This window comes from Amphibalanus amphitrite, unplaced genomic scaffold, assembly GCF_019059575.1.
Source record: "Amphibalanus amphitrite isolate SeventyFive unplaced genomic scaffold, NRLGWU_Aamphi_draft 000936F_arrow, whole genome shotgun sequence".
Taxonomy (NCBI): domain Eukaryota; kingdom Metazoa; phylum Arthropoda; class Thecostraca; order Balanomorpha; family Balanidae; genus Amphibalanus; species Amphibalanus amphitrite.
This window is the reverse complement of record NW_024882430.1, coordinates 120,976-141,970: the sequence shown is the minus strand read 5'-3', so window position 1 is coordinate 141,970 and position 20,995 is coordinate 120,976. Positions and strand designations below refer to the sequence as shown.

The 20,995-nt window shown below is 47.2% G+C and overlaps 1 protein-coding gene across 1 annotated transcript; it reads right to left on the bottom strand.

Annotated features, from left to right (window-relative positions):
* Positions 1 to 9,116: 9,116 nt before the first annotated feature.
* Positions 9,117 to 18,475, bottom strand: LOC122368294 (endothelin-converting enzyme-like 1). The gene is made up of 2 exons (XM_043342101.1): positions 18,287 to 18,475; positions 9,117 to 11,677 (listed from the first exon to the last, which is right to left on the bottom strand). The coding sequence occupies exon 2, from the start codon at positions 11,649 to 11,651 to the stop codon at positions 9,198 to 9,200; it is 2,454 nt and encodes an 817-aa protein (XP_043198036.1). The 5' UTR covers positions 11,652 to 11,677; positions 18,287 to 18,475; the 3' UTR covers positions 9,117 to 9,197.
* Positions 18,476 to 20,995: the final 2,520 nt, after the last annotated feature.

Below are 20,995 nucleotides of genomic sequence, written 5' to 3'. Positions count from 1 at the left end.
AAGGCTGAAAAATATTGAAAGCTCGCGCGTCAGCAAGAGATTTTAACAATTGTAATCTTTCACGAAGCAAAACATTTTAGTTCGTAACTTAGGCACTTCCCACCATGGGTGGAGCTTTTCCAGGGAAATTGGTGGGACAAAAAGTCTTCAAACCTACAATGACCGATTCTTAAGTTTGATGGAGTACAACACTAAATCAATTCTTTTCATTAGGGGAGAGAGGTCATATTGCGCCATGTTCTTAAATGCGCCACACCTTCCTCCTGTCCAAAATTCGATTCGAATGAATGCTCGAATGTGTGCATTTACTTCACCACCAATAACTCGCTCTTATTCCGGTCCACGGGGGCAGGTGAGGTGTCTCAGTTTTCTCGCAGACCATTTTTTGTGATTTCCTCTATTTTCTTACGCGAAACAGTCTATTTCGACCTTTGCTAGTGTCATGGTTTATCTTAGAGATAGTGATTCAATTATTAATCATTGTTAATTGCTCGTTTAATGGTAGTTTTGAAAGTTAATCACCACCGTGGCTTCACTGTCCTCGCCATATTTGAAGCTCATGAAGAATAAGTTCCATTCGTAATTGCGCCCACCCTATTTGCGCCCTATTCTTCAACCCAGAGAAACAGCATCTGGTGGTTGGGACACATTTCATTGAACACTTCGATTATTAGAGCGCTCACCTTACCATTACCTTAGCCTTCACAGCATAAATGGTTAATGGGCTGACACGTTCAAATAGGCTACTTAGTTAGGTAGCAAACCGTTGCTTTTAATAGGGCGCTTTTACATGAGAGGCATGGGCGCTTTTTGATGGGGTAGTCCGTAAATGCGCCCTTTGCAGGTGTGTCGGAAAACTTATACAGAGATAATATTTTGCATTACGCAGACATTTCAAAGTTCCTCAATGCGAGCCGAAAAAGATTGGTTTACTAAGCAACAATGTCCTACAAATCAGCTAACGTTGATGAGGGCAAAACACTTATTGGTGAGGCAAAATGGCAAGCTGGTGCAGGGCAGCCGCCCCACCAACTGAATAGAAAGCTCCGCCCCTGCTTTCCACAGGTTTAGGCCTAACCAGGGACAATGTGCGATAATGATTTGAAGTGGATAACGACGATTTCCCTTGATCAGTTATCTACTGAAATTATCAAAAAATAAGCTTCAGTAAAAAAAAAAATCGAAAAGACGTCACAAAATATGAGCTTGTAAGCAACACGGTCAGATGAGATAACAACAAAACTGTAAAACAATTGTGTAGGTGCAAAGAATAAATTATTTAGCTATGTCCTTCACTGTTTTCATTACTGTTTGTCTGTTATATTTTATATACTTTGTTCTACTTTAAAGGTAGTGTGCCAGCTTTCTTGGACCGTATGGAGTTAATGGCCCAGATAAGGAGAACCGGATTTTTAGAACTTATCCATACCTTCAAAACTCATGGAAACGTCTTAAATTCTTCAAATTTTGAGTACCCCAGTGCGAAATTCGCCCCGACGGGTTGTCGGTCGTACCCCAACCACATTTCACACCACTATGAACAATAAATGCACACACTGAAATCGCTATTACCGATATGCTCATCCAATCAAGTTTCGATAAACCCGTTCATCATCATCTCCTGCGGTTTCGAACACGCCTGTTAGGTGGCTTCTGATGCTCGTCGAGGTCGGAATTTCCAAATACGCGTGGTGCGTCGGGCCGCGCGCTCTGACTTCGGCCAAGAAAAATGCGTCAGCTGATCATTGTCATTTCTGCCACTTGCGTGTGGTGAAATGAGGTCATAACTTATAAGACGGCTTTTTCATATCAATTATTTTACATAAAATCATATTTCAAACCATAAATAATGTTCGACAGCCAAATAAAAGAAACAATACCAATACGGGCTTACAGTTTAAGGCTCGACATTGTGTTGTCTACGATTAGACAGCTGATAACTCATTCCCGTACGTCGTATGGTCGTAACACTATAATGACCTTTGCTTATTGTCACAAGTGCGCCGCATTCGCGATTGTTGCCCGACGCCTGTTTGCAGGTGAGCCCACTACAGTTGTTATACATATCTAAAAACCGAAAAACTTTTAGGCGAAAAAGGCACTATTCCAGGCCCATTTTTGATTTTTTTTTGCGATATTATGTAAAAACAGAAGCTTCTTATCCTAGGAAAAATAAAATGGGAAATCTTTCAAAGGTGGCACACTACCTTTAATGTAACCGAAGGTTTGTTGTCAATAGTTAAAACACTATTCTTTAGAATTGTGTTTTTCTATTGAAAAACAAATCTGAGTTCCCTGACAATTTGGCAAAAGCTGCCTGAGATCAGTACAACTTGATGCTCTTGAAAACGGCTGGTCCAAATATTCTGATTTTTTCAGGATTTCTAGTGGGCCAGGTGATCTACGTTCTGGTATGGGTCTCCCCTCCGCGGACCATCTGGTGCACGTGCCACATGACTTTAAATATTCCCGTGTTAAGCCAATGGGGAAAATGAAAAAATGCGTTCCACGGCAGATTGCTCGAAAACGATCCAAACGACCCCCCATTTTCTTACATGCAGATCAACCACCATTCGGTGCACTACCCATGGGTATGTCGCAAAGTGGCCGGAAAAGTCCAGAACCACGTGCCACGTGCCGTTGAAAATGACCCTGCACACCGGAAATTGGGACTTTTGGTCATTTCGGCGCACCCATGATGCATACTATGGCGTGGGTGACCAAACAATGGGTGTCATCCGGTCGGCAACTGTTTAACCCGCGCCCGGCTGGGGGTCCTGGATTTCCACGCCCTGCTGGGGGGGGGGTGTTTGAACACCCCCCCCCCTTGTAACTCGGCTCCTGGGCCACGTAGCGATACGCAAAAGGCGGCGTTCGAAAGAGCGTCAAAAATAATGACGAAATCACTTCGGTCAATTTTTTGCTCAGGTCAAAGGTCAGGTCACCAGAGGTCATGCAAAATTTCGCCGATTTCCAGGTCGAATGTCGAAAATTTCCAAGAAGCCAACGCATAACTCGGGAACCAATAGAGCTACAGCGCCGCGGAAAAGCGCATTCGATAGCCCTATTAACGCCCTTTCTGAGTAATTCGCTCAGATTTGACCTAACGTCAACGGTTTTGCCTGCAGGGGGCAAAAACTGCAAAAATAGCCGATTTTTTCGGAAACAGTTTTTCTGCAATAACTTTTGACCCAAGCCTTGTACGAGCTTACTTTTACCGGCATCGTGTTTCTCTCGTCAAGACGCAACGAATGAACTATAACTTGACCTTGAAAGGTCAACTTGAAAATTTGACCTCAGGTCAAGGTCATGACCTGACCGGAAAGGGTCATGTTGCATATCAGTCGATCCGTATCGTCGAGCTGAACACATCTAAGGCGTTTTCATTGCTCTAGCATGCCTCTGTCAAAAGTTATTTGCGAAAAACTGTTAGATACCATTCGTGACCTAAGATGACCTCAGGGCATAAACAAGGGTCACGGACACCATTTTCATGTTCTGTGTGTCTAAACCACTTGTAATTCGGTGTTTGGGAGTGTTTATAATGTCTTTCGTCCAAAAGAGGAGCATTTCAATTTTCTCCCATTGACTTATAATGGGGAGGTCGCAAAATTGACCTGACCTTAGGTCACCGATATCAAAATTCCGAGATATACATGTTATAGATACTGTTACCCTTATCAATCGTTGAAAGTTTCAAAGCGATCGGTCACTCGGTGTAGCTATGACAGACATTGAAACTTTTTATAAGGTGAGGTCACTTCAAGTGACCTGGTGACCTGACCTTGAATGACCTTGGTCTGAAATTTTCACAGCATGTGTAGAATTGATGTATGATAAGGTGTACCAAAAACGGCGGCGCGGAGCGCCGCCGTTTTTGAGATATTCGCGAAAAACCACAAGGGGGGGTGTTCAAACACCCCCCCCCCCCCAGCAGGGCGCGGGTTAAGGTGTCGTCCAGTGGGCCAAAGTGGTAGTTTCAAACTTTTGGGATCCACCACTCTGGGGATTCTTTTTGACAATATACTTACGTTTCTTGGCGCAATGTTCATTCCACCCAGCCGGTCGTCAATGCGTTAGATGACCCAAATGACGATTGACCTGAAGGAAGTTGGGGGCGAGGAACACGCACGTGCCATCCGTTTTTTACTCGGGCGCTTTCATCTAGGAGATTTTTGCAGATACGTCAATGCGTTAGATGACCCAAATGACGATTGACCTGAAGGAAGTTGGGGGCGAGGAACACGCACGTGCCATCCGTTTTTTAATCGGGCGCTTTCATCTAGGAGATTTTTGCAGATATCTTTTTGATTTGTGAAAATGACCAGCCTAGCGGTATGCCAGCCGCTGATAAATTATTATCTTGCTGCGGCCGGGCGCTTATTTGCGGTGTTTGCGTTTGGCGGCTGGCGGGCGACTTTTAGTCGTTTTCGGTTAGCAGTTAGCGTCGGTGCGGTGCGGGCGGTTTTATTTTTTCGGCGTTTCGGCGTTTTTTTCTGTGTGGTTTGCGGCGGTCGGGTGATTTTTTGCCGTTTGCGTTGGCTTTTCGGGCGTGCGTTTTACACGTTTTGCGGTGTTTACGTTTTGCGGCGGGCGGGCGTTTTGTGTTTTTTTGCGGTGTTTGTCTTTGGCGGCGGGCGGGCGGGCGGGCGGGCGATGCGGGCGGTTTTCTTCTTTTTTTTGCGTCGTTTGCGGTGTTAAATTTGTTTGCGGTTGGCGGGCGGTTTTATTGTTTTGCGGCGTTTTTGCGTTTTTTATTTGCGGTTTGCGGCGGGCGGGCGTTTGTTTATTTTTTGCGACGTTTGCGTTGGCGTTTCGGGCGTGCGTTTTGCGCGTTTTGCGGTGTTTGCGTTTTCCGGCGGGCGGGCGTTTTTCACAATTCAAAGTCCAAACCTTCGGGCCACAGCGCTCCTCGAAAAGCGCTGCCCTCGAGTAATCAGAGTTGTTCTGTTGCTAGGTAGGCATGCCGTTTTATTTTATTAATTAACTTCATTATTGTTTCTTATATATATATAGGGACAGAATGCTTTTGATTGTTAATAGGTAATTAATCGATTTAGTGTAATTTTTTTCTCATCAAATATTGACGTGCTTTTGAGTCGTCGGAGGCACTAAAACAAGGCATGCTGTGTTGTAAAAGATGAAATGAAATAGAAAAAAAAATGAAATAGTATTTTACTGACGTGCAAGTAGGTACAGCTTCAAATGGGTCGGAACAAGTTTGAAAACGGCTACAGTTCACTACTGACAGTGGCGCGGGAACGGGGGGGAGGGCTAGCGGGGGCTGAGCCCCCCCCCCCAGCTTTTCGGCTGGGGGGGGGGGGCTCGTAATGTATTTGAGCCCCCCCCCCCCAGCTGGAGGAATCGAAATCGGAAATCTACCAACATAATTTCATAGATTCATACATAGGCGCGGGAACCGGAGGAGGGGGCAGTGGGGGAAGCTTGCCCCCACAACTCTGCGGCCGTGGGGGCGGTGCCCCACAACGTTTCATGAGGCCAGGAACCGTTGGGCAGCTTGTCCTCTCCAAATTAGGGGTTGTGGGTCACAAAGGAAGAAAGCATGTAAGTGAAAAATCCACCTATTTCACTGGCTCGGCAACTCATTTGGCAGATTAAAACCTTTACTCCAGTTTGCCAAAACGGTAGTTTCTTCACTCAGCTGAGACGGAGTACACTGAAAGAAATCGGGGAACCCCATTTCTTACAATCTGACACCCCATACTCCAAAATACTCCTAAATTAGGCTCCATTTTCATGATTTTAGGATGTCATGGGTGTTGTGAGTTGTGACACCCGACACGGGAGCCCCATTACCTTTTGACGCCCCCAAAATGTACATGACCCCCTTGGGAGAGGTTCGGCTAGCGAACTCCCCAAAAATTGCAGGCCAAAAAATTGGAGTGTCGCTGAGACACCCCCGTTGAAACCCCTCTGGGGTGTCATTATCCTGGAGTCACCCCGTGTTGCATTCCACCAACACAGGTGCTGCCATCTGCCCCGGGCGCCGTCTCCGCGCTGTGATCGGCTATATTTCTTTCGGGACGCGTAAACTGCTAATGTTTTTTAGCCTCACCGAAGGTGTTGAAGACGCCCTTTCTCGCAGCATCATTCGTGTTCATTAAAGGGACACTCCCACCTTAACATTAGTTTTGAGTTGAGATAGCCAAACTGGTGGCCATGGCCTGCAAATACCGGTTTGGGCACTCACAACATCGACAAATGCTTTAATTCGGAGATATGGAATTTCAAACTTGCAGTTTTCGGATTCTAAGGGGCTAGTGCATTGGTATGCCCCCTTAGAATTTGTGACGTCAGCGGAGATCTAACGATTTTTAAATCTTTTACTAAAACGTTTGGTAGCACGCGGTGGTATATGCTGCTTTGCGCGCAACAAATGCCGCACTTTCAAATAAAGTCGCTAGGAACAGCGGAGATCCCAAAAGTAAACAAAAGTAAAAGTTTAATATCTTGAAAACCGGTGAATATTTTTCGATGAAATTTGGTAGATATTCGTTTTCGCTCTTTCTGAACCGAGCGACATCACTTTCGTGCCAATTCATTAACTTTTTTGAAGGTGGGAGGGTCCCTTTAACGTGCTTTGTGTGCGTCGTATCGAAGGATAATATCGGTAGGCCGAAGGTAGAGCTTCAAATCCTACCGATAGATGGCGCAAACTAAAGTTGGTAAAATCGGGACCTGTTTTTCACGAATGGCTGGTGCATGTTTGGAGCTAAGGCAAAAGCGTGCATAGCGTAGAGTGGCCAACTATATCATGATGATATCTAGACTGATTACCGTGACATACGTTGGTCGTGCACACTATAGGGCGCCGCAAGGCCGCGAACGGAAAGAGTAACTCCTCACCCGGTTATAAATATAGTCTGAGATTCTCGTTCCGAAGGACATTTAATCCTCGCCGGGAGTTTTTCGGAAGTATAGGGGAGTGAAACTTCTCTGAGACCTGCTGAAGGCGCGCGGTTCCCCGCGTGGGGGTCAGGAACAATATGGGGAGTTATATCAGAAAAATAGGGGAGTTGAGCTGCTATATTTTACACCCTAATTTGGGAGTTTGACACCCTGTCGGGTGCTTAGGGACCAAAAAGGGGTGCTCGGCTGATATTTGAGGGGTGTCACCTGCAGTCTAACGGAACCCCATGTGGGCCGGCGCTGACCCCCCTTTAGCGGCTGCGACTCCCCACTATGCGTCGAAACCTTCCTGGGGTGTACGCCAAACACCCCATTTATAATAGCTCAGCGACTCCCCTCAAAACACCCCACTCGGGTGTTATTTTTGACATGACCGTCAATACCCCGTACAGGGTGTCATTTTTTCTTTCAGTGTATACTCTGAGATTCTCGTTCCGCGTTACAACAACTTCTCGCCTGAGGTTTTGTGATATTTAAAACGAATAGAGATGCTCTGAGCGACTCTTGATTCTAATGGCCCGCGATCCCCGCGTGGAAAGTGGGGGAAGCGTGGTGAGTCATTTCAGGAGAACAGGGGAGTTGAGCTGCTGTCTTGTACATTCTAAATTGTGAATTTGATACCCCGTCGGGTGCTTAGGGTCCAAAAAGGGGTGCTCGGCTGATATTTGAGGGGTGTCACCTGGAGTCTAACGGAACCCCATGTGGGCCGGCGCTGACCCCCCTTTAGGGGCTGCGACTCCCCACTATGCGTCGAAACCCTCCTGGGGTGTACGCCAAACACCCCATTTATAATAGCTCAGCGACTCCCCTCAAAACACCCCACTCGGGTGTTATTTTTGACATGACCGTCAATACCGCGTACAGGGTGTCATTTTTTCTTTCAGTGTACCTCACTTTTTGAAAATATTTTTGTGTTTTTTTTTTGTTGTTGAAAAGGCCAAGGTCTGAAAAATAAGTGGCCTAAAACCGGTGAGAAAACTAGATTTGGGGGTACCCTAGGTTGATTTCTATTATGGTTCAGTCCCCCCCTCCCCCCCCCAGTCTGGAAGAAGTTCCCGCGCCACTGACTACTGAAAAGTGATACTTCAAATTCTATTCACGCAACCGCACAAGCATGCGGTAGCTTCCCTGTCTAGATGGACATGCAACTGGACAGTAGAAAGCATATTTCTCAACAGGTTTCGAGCCGGCCTAGCTGTAGCCAGTGTAGCTATAACAGATCGGCTCTCGGCGCAGCGCCGGTCGCTACGCCACTCCCCTCCTGCCGGCCGGCCGACCGTTCTCGTCACCTGTCTGCGACGAGTAACCAGCGATACCTGCAGGGCGTCTGGTGCAGCCACCTGGCCGGCCGCCTCCGGCCCGCGTATCCGGCCGCTCATACAGCTGCGCGCCCGTGCGGCCGTCTGTGCCCCCGGGCAGAGACGGTTGCGTCACACAACGGCATCTCACGGTATGCAAAAGGGCGCTGGGCGTAATTATCACCCGTCCGACTGTCCGTGGATTGCGTGTCGGCTAAGGAATTGTGATCTGTGTTATATGGATGTCCGGGGTAATGCTTCATCCTGTCGCGAAGGCTCAATGGTATGGCGTAGTGGTTTGGCGGTGGTGTTCGCAGCAAATTACGTGCGGTTATGCATGCAAGATGCGTCATTATGGAGGTAGTTACTACATGTGCTTCGTTAAAGTGGAATTTTTCTGCAAACTAGTCGAATAAGGCAAAACGCGACGGATACAAGAAAATCGGCCGAACGCTCGACTGAGATGGGGGTTTTCGATTATGGGTTTTCGCACACTTGAACAAAAAGATGAGATTATGTTTGCGAAGAAGTGTAGGATCGGTGTGCCCATAACCATTAAGGCCTGGCTTCACTATGTGTTTTCTGCGTGAGTTTTTTTTTGCGGGTTTGCGGGTTTTGCGTAATATCGTTATAGAAAAAAATAACGATGTTACGTTTTTGGATGTTTTTTTTTACATTAAATGCTAGATAATATATGAGTTATATCACCTTTGGTAGATAACTAATAGAAAACTTATATTATTTATAATTTTTTTCTAGAACAATATTACGCAAACAACGTAAACCCGCAAAAAAACGCAAGCAGAAAACGCATAGTGTAGCCAGGCCTTTACAGACGTAATCGCATTACCACATGATCTTGATTTAGGCAGCAAGCAAACACAAGAACACCTTTCCCAGACAAACGTGACATATATTTGGTTGCAATTTGGCACTTGGTCTCAGCAACAGCAAGATAATCAGGTCGCTTTAGAACAGGGAGCACTGCCTAACCTCCCTGTCAGTCCCTGCCGGTGGTAGCGGCTCGCATTTGAACGCCTCTCTGAAGCGAGGATCATCCTGCACCAGCTGGTTGATGACGTATGACTCAGGCACCTGCAGCGTCTTGGAGGCTCCCACCAGGGACTCGTCCCACAGAGCGTAGTCGTTCCGACAGCGGGCCTGCGTGAACGCCATGAAGAAGGCCTGACTGGCGCTGGTGATGGGAAGGCCGGGCACCAGCACCGAGGACTCGCTGTTCTGGGATGTCAGACGCTCGAAGAGCCTGTAGGACAGCTGGTAGGCGAACTGGTCTGCCATCATGTAGTAGGTGGCCGGCACTGGGTCGACGCGCATGCTGTACGCTGCGAACCGGAGTCCGCTGCGAGCAGGCTCAATCACAGCCAGCTCCTGGCGAATCGGTCGCTCACGGACCTTCTCCAGCAAGCAGTTGTAGTAGTGCTCGAAGCGACTCTCAGTTTCGCGATCCCAGATGTCCGTCAGATTCTGCGGGGACATGTGGATCTGGATGAACGGCACTGCCAGCGCCTCGAAGATCAGGGAGCCGAGCGAGGCAGCGTTCAGCGCTGCTGGAACGTCCACATGGTACCAGGGAGCTTGGAGCGCTCCGAACGGGATCCACAGCGTGTTGTGAGCGAATATGTGCTGGATTCGGACGCTCTCTGGTGGACCTTTGGTCGGAAACTCATATAAGATTTTACCTGGCCGGTTAAATTCGTATAATTCCTTCAAATTTCCGAAGAAGTCAAGGACGTGGAAATCGATAGGTCTGTAGAACAAATCCAGTGCATTTTCGAGCTGAATTAGCATGGTATAGCCAAAGTTGATGTTAAGGTTGTGCAAAGCGAACCGTGCCTTACGCTGCGTCTCTTCGGACATCCAGCCAAAGCTCTCGTTCAGCTGATCGATCACGTCGTTCAGCAGATGTCTGCGAACATGTTTGACACTATCCTGACCGATGTGAAGCGAGAGCAGCAGAGCGTGCACGGCCGGCGCCATGTGCTCGTCCATAAGCCCCAGACACTGTTCCTCCCGGGTCTTGAGCTGCTCAGAGTCATAGTTGCGGTTCAGTTCCTCGCCGAGCGTGGCGTAAATGGGTCCGATGGCCACCAGGTAGCGTCTGATCACCGGCCACATCAGGAAGTGATGGAGCCGCTTGATGCGCGTGTTCTCTATGATGCGACCCACTGCGACCATGTGCTCGCGAGAGGGTATTTGGAAGAGGACCGAGTCGGGCACAGAGTTCTTCCCGAACAGGGCGTCCAGCAGGCGACGCCAGTCAATCTGCGGCACGAGGCGGACCATCTCAGCGAACGTCACCTTCACTCTAAGCGGAGGCGCAAAGGACGACTGACTCCAACGCTTAGGGTCGATCGCAAACAGCTCCCCCTGGACAGACAGGATGTCCCGGACGATCTCCTCCACGCAAGGGGACACAGCGTTTATGTCTGAACTGTTAGAGGCATTGAGTGTGCAGTCTCGGGGTACCGCCGCGTTGGGCTGCTTGCTGTCGCGGATCAGAACCTCTGTGTCCTTCTCCATATAGTAAAACACCTCGCGCATCGCCCGACCGACACGTGCTTCGACGGCGTGGTACCGGCTGCTTCCCACGTCCCAGCGCGGAAAGTCGGCTGACAGCTTGGGCAGCTTCACATCCAGCACGTCAAGCTCACGGTCCCAGGTGAGCGTGAAGAATGCCTGTGTGAGGTGAAGGCGGCTGGCGTTGGCGAGCACGGTGTTGAAGTCCCACTGGTCAGGCCGCCAGGTGTTCAGGAGGTCCAGACCTCCGAGCGGCTTCAGAACACTCACCAGGTCAGCCACACTGTTCAGGCTGACCCTGAACGCCTGGACGCACGAGAAGAAGAATAGGCGCGCCTTGCTGATGGCCGACGAGCTGTTGAAGTGCTGAGACTGGCTCAGTAGCTGAAGCAGCCGCTCTCTGTTCCGCCGCCGGAGAACGTCACGCACCCCGAGCGCGTTTCGCGAGTCGGACGTGTGCGCCTCGGCAAACCGGCCGCACGCGAAGTGGAAGAAGTCTGTACACGGATCGACGGAGCGGTTGGCGTAGCGGACCGTCTGAGCCGCGGTCACCACACAGCCCAGGCTGTCGCAGACGCGCGGGGCGGCCGCAGCCAGTGGGACTGATGCACTCGTCTGCGACTTTGGCGCAATCGTCGGCCTGGGACCTGCGCTGAGCTCCACGAACAGAGCACAGGCGATGACGGCCAGTGTGACCTGCAGGATTATGGAACGGGACACCAGCGGTTTCAGCCGCGCAGAGCACAGCCACCACAGCAACGGGACCGAGGTCGTCGATGTTCCGTTCGGTTCAGCGTGATCCAGCCGGCCGACCACGTCGCTCCGGCCCGCCTGTCCGACCTGGCGGTCGTCATCAGTGGTATCTGTCTGCTCCGGAGTCATCATCGCCGACGGCCGACTGGCGGTGTCACCTGGAGGTAGGTGGTACACGTGAGCTGGTGTTGCGTGCTGCCATTTGGAACGTAAAATCGTAATAAGGAGACCTCAATTACAATTGATTCGAATTTTTGGTTGAGCTGGAAAATCTACGAAATTTGTAAGTACTCGGTCATTTTGGGGTTGAAAATTCAATATTCTAGGGAACCAAAACCCGTCATAATCAATCACGAGTGGAAACTTCTTTACTTCTCCATCCATGGTCGTGTTACAGTTCATCCCAATGCCATATTTATGTAAAATTTATGCTAGTGAAATAAGTAGGTAATAACTCTTCGAAAGCGATATGTAGGTATAGATGACCAAGAATTATGTAGAAATCGATCGTTACTAGAAAATGCATGCTTTAAATGTAAACCAAAACCTGCTAAATATTTTACGCCTTTTAGAGTTGCCGTAAAATAAACGCCCAACTTTCCTCATCCCTTCATACCAGACTCTTGGCCCGCCCGGGCCGTAGTTCACCTGACCTTGGCATTTGCTCAACACCCCGATTGTTACTTAAGAAAAAGTAGGCACATTGAAGGGAAGTGTTCACTTTCCTGAAATTAGTTTTTGCAATGGATTTATGATTTGTTTTGCTCAAAATGATCAGAAAATAAAATAAAAACTTTTATAAAAAGGATTATTTTCGAAATTTTGATAAAAGAAGAACTATATTCTATATAAAATAATGTTTGACGCGGAAGATTATTACGGGTTGACCAATCATATTGTTTAGTTCAAACCTACGCGTGCTGCATTGGCTGTAAGCAGCATGCTGATTGCCGCTGACCGGATGACGTGACTGCATTCCTCAGCAAGGCACGCATTCCTCCACAAGGCACTCTTTACGGAACGAGAAATGGAATATCTTCGTCTAGTAGGGTGATCTTTGGGCCGTGAAAGCTCTGATTTGTGCTAGTCTCAGCTCAAGCTGCGAAACTGCTATTCCAGTTCAAAACCCCATGTTAAAAGTGAACGAAACTGCTCCTTTATCTGACGCGGCTCACCATGACAAGCGAAATTATGTTAAAAAGTTACTGGTATAATGACAAAAACTGATTGGTTTTGATTGGAGTTTTTTGGCTGACCCGAGGCCTTTAAATGTGGAACAAATCGCCGCGACTTGTGACGACCAAGGAGTTCGCTTTTCACGCAGCTTTGGTGTAATTTGAGGCGAAACAGAGGTTACAAACTCCATTAAGTATGTAAAACCATAAAACATATTGGTCAGGCCGCAGGCGAGAGACTATGAAAGTGGTAGACTTTGTACTCATAAGAGGAGACATTCCGATACAAACTTTTTTTGTTAACCCGCGCCCCACTGGAGGGGGGGGGAGAATCTGCCCCCCCCCTCCTGTTTTTCGCCAACTTTAATTCTTTTTACCCAACTAATAGCTGAGCTGGAATATTTTTGTGCCGAACGGCGAACGACGGTGGGTATGCGCGGGGTAAGGTGGCCGGTGCCAATTGGCCAGCCCTCCATTGGCCAGTTTTTTCGCTATAATTTGGCCAAAAAAAAATAGGTATCGATATCAAATTTGGTATGTAGCTAGAACGCGGTAGGGACTATCACATATATCCCGTTTTTCGAAATTCAAAAACTTTGGATTTTTTGGCTATTATATTAAAAAATCTATTTTTTATTTTTGGGGGTCAAATTCCAAAAATTTCAAAAATCCGAGACAGCAGTTTTGTAGCCCTCCTAATTCTACACCTCTTAGGTATGTCTGAAATATTTTTTATGTATCTCTAAAGCTGTAGGCCTAACAGCTCTTCCCGCGAAACTTTTTTTGGTCAAAAATGGCAAAAATGACGTCACTCTGACGTCATTAGCGGCCAACCTATCATAGCCTTTGGAGAAAAAATTGGTCACAATGTGCAATAGCTGTTCACGGGAGGGTACTGAATGTTTGGTGACGATCGGCGCAGCGGTTCTAGATATATCGAAAAAAAAAACTAAAGGAGGGGGGGGGCAAAAGAATGCCTTCCCCCACCACCTGGAAGGTTAATGGCCAAAAGTTATTTCTCCCATAATTGCAATTTTTAAATCCCATTGTTTTGGCTGTTTGTTATCTTCCCCACTTGTGTGTCATTGGCCTGACCTGAAAGGTCAACCAATGATCTAAGACCTTAGGATTGGGTAGCAATGACTTTATCTCGTCGTGGGCAACACCCACGTTTTTTCTGCAAAGCTCTAGTTTCATCAGGGGCTGAACGGCAAGGGGTGTTAGTCTAACGGACCCCCCCCCCCTTCCCTCTATTAGCTAAACGCTGTAAAATGGTCAATACGGGCGAGGATTAAAATGCTTCGGGTACCAAATCATTCTGGGTTGTTTTCAGCCGCATGAATGCCTATAGTTTCTATTGTGGAAATCTACCTCAGATGTCAATGGACGCGTCTATCGCAGACGCTTAATTATTCAGTAAATAAATACATAATTCAATGCCGGAAACAACTTATGGCCATTTGGGGGCTGGCCAATTTGCACCGGCCACTTGCACCGGCCGCGCATACCGTCCGACACAAAAATATTCCTGTCTGGCTCATTCGAACGACTGCGAAGAGAAGTATAATTTGAATTGGAATCCATAAATTGGGATTGAAGCCAGCTTGAGCTGTGAAGGGCTAAAACGATGGGTGGCCGCTTTGCCCCGGGTCGCCGCTTTTTTGCCCCCACGGTTCGTCGGAAGGTCATCTCAGGCTCAAAAGAAACGATATGCCATTCGAAAGCTGACGGTGAGCTGAATCCAAAAATGTAGTTTTTATCAAAATCAATCGATGGCTTTTTTGAAAATTGCGTTTTTGTAAAAACTTTATAATTTTTTATTCAACGGTCTGTCCCGGACATTCTTGAAAACATAAACATGTTTTTTTTCGAGTTCCAGTGAAAGCTGAATGCCAAAAGAACAATATTTAGCGAAGCAACATTTCCAAACTTTAACAAAACAAAACAAACAAAAACGAACAAAACAAAACAAAAATTTAATATGCGTCTCTCACAGCTGACAGTAAGGCGCAACACAGCTCAGTGTCACGATGGACCAAAGTCGGCCACACAGAAGCGTGAAATGACACTTATCGACTCGCAGACCCGGCGCTCTCGGCCCGCCTGACCGGCCACGGCAAGGAGGTTCGGCTGTCGTTCTACTAAACGAACGTCATATTTGTTAGTTTAACGATTCAAGTCGGTACTTGAGTTATTCAGGATACATGAGCAGAAGAATTCATTGCTCTGTCATCTTTACATCATGCAGTAATTTTCATTTGTTCATGTCTACTTTGCTCAATTGAGGTTGGTATCATGCCCATATAAGGAAAATTGGCCGCGCTGAAATGTCAGAGGTTGCACCGGCCTCAGCTCGGGTGGAGTGGGGGTTGCGCCCGGTGGGGCAGGGTAACCTTTGACCGGTCGCACGGCCGAGCAGCTCTGTCACCAGTACAGCCTCTGACAGTGAAACCCCGCTCACTTCCCCTGCGCGGGCACTGAGCGCAGCTGGATGGAACAATACATGTATAAGAAAAATGCAAATTAAAGCATGTTGTAAATCAAGCAGAACAATTAATTTTCTTCACAGGTATCCTGAATAACTAATAGCGATGTAGACAGTTTAACTGAAAAATATGGCATTTGTGTAGTAGAACGAGAGCCGAACGTTCTTTTCGTGGCTGGTCAGGAGGGCCGAGAGCGCCGGGTCTGCGAGTCGATAAGGGTCATTTCACGCTTCTGTGTGGCTGACTTTGGTCCATCGTGACAATGAGCTGTGCGATTGCGCCTAACTGTCGGCTGTGGGAGACGCATATTAATGTTTGGAAATATTGCTTCGCTAAATATTGTTCTTTTGGCGTTCAGCTTGCACTGAAACTCGAAAAAAACATGTTTATTTTTTTTTCAAGAATGCCCGGGACTAAAAAATAATAAAGTTTTTTTTACAAAAACGCAATTTTCAAACAAGGCCATCGATCGATTTTGATAAAATATACATTTTTGGATTCAGCTCACCGTCAGCTTTCGAATAGTATATACCGTTTCTTTTGAGCCTGAGATGACCTTCCGACGAACCGTGCTCCACTTTTCCCTATGTTAGTGAAGACTTTCAACGTCAAAACTTGCCATGACTGTAGGTATATTAATCTATAGAAATTCGTAGATGAATCTAGAATCTAGAAGTAGATCAATCTAGTAGATTCATCTACGGTCATAGCAAGTCTTGACGTTGAAAGTCTTTTCACTAACATACCTGTGAAAGAAACGATAGACATAGTAGGCCTATGCATTATGCATTATGACATCAACATAGGCCCATGCATTAGATCTCTGTTTCATATAACCAGTATAGCGCCTTTTGGGGCGACTAACGGAGCGAGCGAGGGGGTGAGTCTTGCACGTGCGAAATTTCGAGGGGATACCTCCAACTGACTTTAGCACGGCACCCTACTGACCGGTTTCTAGCGATGTGCCAAATTTGAGCACAATCGGCCCAGCCGTTCTCGAGATCTGGGAGCGGCACCCTGCACGTGCGCACGTGCAACATGGGTCCCAACTGACTTGTGCACGGCACCCTACTAACTGGTCCCTAACCGTGTACCAAATTTGAGCGCCATCGGTCCGGCCGTTCTCGAGATCTGGAAACGACCCCTGCACGTGCGCACGTGCAGCAGCACCCCAACTCTGGCACATGGATATGCAGTGCCTAGTGGGTGCCTACCTACATGCCAACTTTCAGCGCAATTGTCCAAGTAGTTACCGAGATATTGCAACAATTACAAAACTGACACCTCTTCGTTTTGCACGTGGCACGTGCATAAGGGGTCACCCACATGCATCGGGAATAGTCCAATACTTGGTAGAAGGAATGAAGCTACCGTACAAAAATTACCGCGTGTAAATCGGTCAAGTGGTTGCTGAGATATAAACCTCGCAAAAGCGTCCGCACGGCCGGCCGCTCATACTCAGAAATTTCTGTTAATCTAAGGAAAGACTACGCTCGCTTCGCTCGCTCCGTAACTACCTACAGGGGGCATAAGATAGGTAATGTTTTTTTCGAACCTTGCTGGAGTTAGCCGTACTAAACTCGTACTTCTTGTTTAATCATGTAAATCATGTTTTTATGTAATATGTTACTGTACAAACAGCAACATCAGTCGGGGAAACTGTGGTCAAATCTTCCATTTTTAGAAAGCCTTCCATTTTTGGAAGGATTTTCTATATATGGGTACGCACCTTCCAAAAATGGGTACGCTGACGACTTCATCGTACCCAAATATAGAAAATGTTGCGCATATGTTGGAACTTACCGATTTCCGCCGAACATGAGGCAAATGCGACTATCGCCCCTGGTCGCTTTCTATTCGCCATAGTGAAGTGTCCATAATCTAGCGTGGATGCCTAAATCCTAGCGTGGATGTATTTTAGGTAATTTTTCAAAGTAATGAGTCGTGGAAAATTGACAAAAATTTACCGACAAACGATGGTTTTATAAGACTTTATCAAACATTTTGTAAGCAAAAAGCATCAAAAACGAAAAGTAAATATCCTTAAAAGTACTTTAGTGACGGGCCATGCTTGTTCGATACCGCCGACTTTATTTACAGTGCGGAATTGTCTGGACAGAGTGCGGCGGTTTCGGGAGTGTAGTGGCGAGTAAAACTTGTATTTGTTGCCGTTTTCTGCATTTATTAGCATATTGTGTGGTTGATTTCAATTTTTTAAGGCTTTTTCCAAACATTTGGGTGGAGGTCTCGTCATTTTTCAATGTTTTTTCCGGAATATGGGACGAATTAAATAGGCGTTGCTGCACCGTTTTTCGTGTTACTTTCTATCGAAGGAGCATGAATCTTCAATTTCTATGAGGAATAGTAAGTTTAATTTAAACCATTTTTTGTCAGGGCTATAGCTGTGTTCCTCCTGGTTGGTTATTGACCAGCTGTTTTCTCTTCTGAATTTCTATGTGTCCTCTAGAAGTAGAAAAAGAGAGCAGTGCGCCAGGACACCATGCTATTATATCACTATGTACATTGACATAGCATGCCTGTATTACCAACACTAGCACTGCTGCTTCTCCTTATATCAATGATCATAAATGGCAAAATCAACTATTAATGTTACACATTTAAAAAGGCCGTAACTTAAATCAAAGAATGTGAATCACAGTTGGGAACACTGAGATTAGACCTTCCAATTTTGGAAGCCTTCCATTTTTGGAAAATGCATACCCATTTATGGAAGGTCCTTCCAAAAATGGAAGGCTTCCAAAAATAGAAGATTTGACCACAGTTTCCCCCACTGACATGGGATGGGCATGGGTCTCCCTCTGGGCCCTACCTTTGCAAAAAATTGCTTCCATGAGGTGAATTGGCCGAATGACTGCCCCTAATGAATTTATACCGTATTTCCGAGGGTATGTATACGACTGCTTCATTATCTTTGACGACGAATCCAAAGTAGAAAAAACGTTTGCCTACTTTCGTCGTTTAATTAATTACCAGCCGTTGCCAACGTTGAACGTGAAAATAAAAGAATATCACGATTTATATAAAAACAAATCCAATGAATCACAACAAAGTTTTTTGCATCAAAAGAAAGAAAAAACTGACTTACCTATGAAGCCCACGTATCCTGGGTGCTTATCGCAGTGGTGCCAACATTTAGTTCACACTCGTATTAAATCCCTATAATAAAGTGCAAGGTAAATCGTAGAGCAATGCGTTATTTAGCATTCGCACAGGTCACAGCGCGGCCCACGCGCACAACCGCGACTGTGGCGGCCCGGTGACTGGCGGGCGCTGTGCCCCGGGCAGTCCGATTGGCCACCCAGAGGTCAGGGTCAGTGGCAGTGGCGCGCTCAGGAGGCTGATTGGGGGGGGGCGATTACCCGCGGTGGCATTTATTGCAATAAATGGCTAAATGTATGCTGACATATGACGTTGAATACAACACCAAGGGGTATGATGTGCTGTTTGTGGCATTAATTCAGCCTGTCCATGATAAGTTATAACAGCATGCTGCACACTATATACCGGTATGAAATTCTGGTAATGCAAATGCAAATTGTGACCGAACGCGTCCACAGGTAAAAGCTAAGTCTGCCTGCTGTAATGTGATTGCTTACGATGGCGTTTGCTGTTTCCTATCTGAAATTATGCGAGACTGCTGCGGCAAAAGAGGGGTACCGCCATGCGTATTATATTGATAGGTAGGTATCCTAAATAGCACGCAGTTCACGTCAAGTAACCTCACCATAAGTAAAAAGCTCGTCATATTTACACCGACTGATCTATCTCTGTAAACAGGGGTGAAAAATTGTATCGTTTTGTCGTTGTCGACGACAACCGAGAAGACGATCTTATGGCGACCACGCGCAGCGCCTGAACTGATTTAGACCTCCCGCTTAGTGCGGTTAGAAGCGCGCAATCCATCCGTATCTGCCCACCCAACCCAATCGCCTCTCCCACGCAAACCATTCTCTGTCCCTCCCCATCATATCGACTCGACCACCCTTCGCGGCGGCATCCGCCAGTGGAAAATTTCCTGGTAGCTACAGACATATTCCAACTCCCCGTAGCTATCTAGTATATACTGCGTCGTTCGACCATCGTTCGGACGGCCGACCGGCGACCCTCATAAAGGCGACCAATGACATACCAAGTGGTCGCCGTGGTTGTCCACTGGCAACACGTGTCTGGCAAATCTAGTACCTTCCAGGACTCGGCCGGCCCCTGCCCGCACCCTTCAGCGCCGCCCCCGGCCGGCGGTCAGTTAGCGTCCCCTCCAATCCGCCGGGGCTCCTTTTGTGACGTCATACCCACCCCCGGCGGCGCCTGGGGGTAGGTCCGCGGCGGGACCGCGCCAGTGCCGGTAATATTTTGATGCGGGGAGGGCACGCCATGTCATGCCCACGAGGATATGGTGTCTCGGGACTTCCGAGGTCGAGGAATAGGGATCGTCGGACATTTGAGCTTGACAGCTGAGCGCCCTGCGCTATCAAGAAGGAGAGGAATTAGAATGTATTCGCACGCAGGGTCCGTGGCGTCTGCACGACTTAAGTGCTTGTACTAACTTGAGCACGTTTTGTTGAAAGGTGAGTGGAAGTCGACCAGTGGCACCGTCGAAGAGTCACTGAAAGGCGGGTCAAAAGGGCTATCGAATCTTTTCCGCGGCGCCGTAGCTCTATAATTGGTTCCCGAGTTGTGGGCCGGTGTTTCGAAGAAAAAAGTTAAAAAAGGCAATATTTTTCATTTAAAGGTAGTGTGCCAGCTTTCATGGACCGTATGGAGTTAATGGCCCAGATAAGGAGAACCGGATTTTTAGAACTTATCCATACCTTCAAAACTCATGGAAACGTCTTAAATTCTTCAAATTTTGAGTACCCCAGTGCGAAATTCGCCCCGACGGGTTGTCGGTCGTACCCCAACCACATTTCACACCACTATGAACAATAAATGCACACACTGAAATCGCTATTACCGATATGCTCATCCAATCAAGTTTCGATAAACCCGTTCATCATCATCTCCTGCGGTTTCGAACACGCCTGTTAGGTGGCTTCTGATGCTCGTCGAGGTCGGAATTTCCAAATACGCGTGGTGCGTCGGGCCGCGCGCTCTGACTTCGGCCAAGAAAAATGCGTCAGCTGATCATTGTCATTTCTGCCACTTGCGTGTGGTGAAATGGGGTCATAACTTATAAGACGGCTTTTTCATATCAATTATTTTACATAAAATCATATTTCAAACCATAAATAATGTTCGACAGCCAAATAAAAGAAACAATACAATACGGGCTTACAGTTTAAGGCTCGACATTGTGTTGTCTACGATTAGACAGCTGATAACTCATTCCCGTAGGCGTCGTATGGTCGTAACACTATAATGACCTTTGCTTATTGTCACAAGTGCGCCGCATTCGCGATTGTTGCCCGACGCCTGTTTGCAGGTGAGCCCACTACAGTTGTTATACATATCTAAAAACCGAAAAACTTTTAGGCGAAAAAGGCACTATTTCAGGCCCATTTTTGATTTTTTTTTTGCGATATTAGGTAAAAACAGAAGCTTCTTATCCTAGGAAAAATAAAATGGGAAATCTTTCAAAGGTGGCACACTACCTTTAACCCTCGCCCGTAAACGGCGATCTGCCACCTTCGCCCATGCAGGGGGGGGGGGGGTTGGTGCGACCCCCCCCCTTGGCGTTTGAAAACGGAGCGTCGTAGAGCTTAGCGGAAAAGACCAACGGATTGCTCTCGCCGAGATCTCGCGATTGGTGGTATATTTTTTGGTCCTAGGTCAACATTTGACCTACTTTTGACCGGTC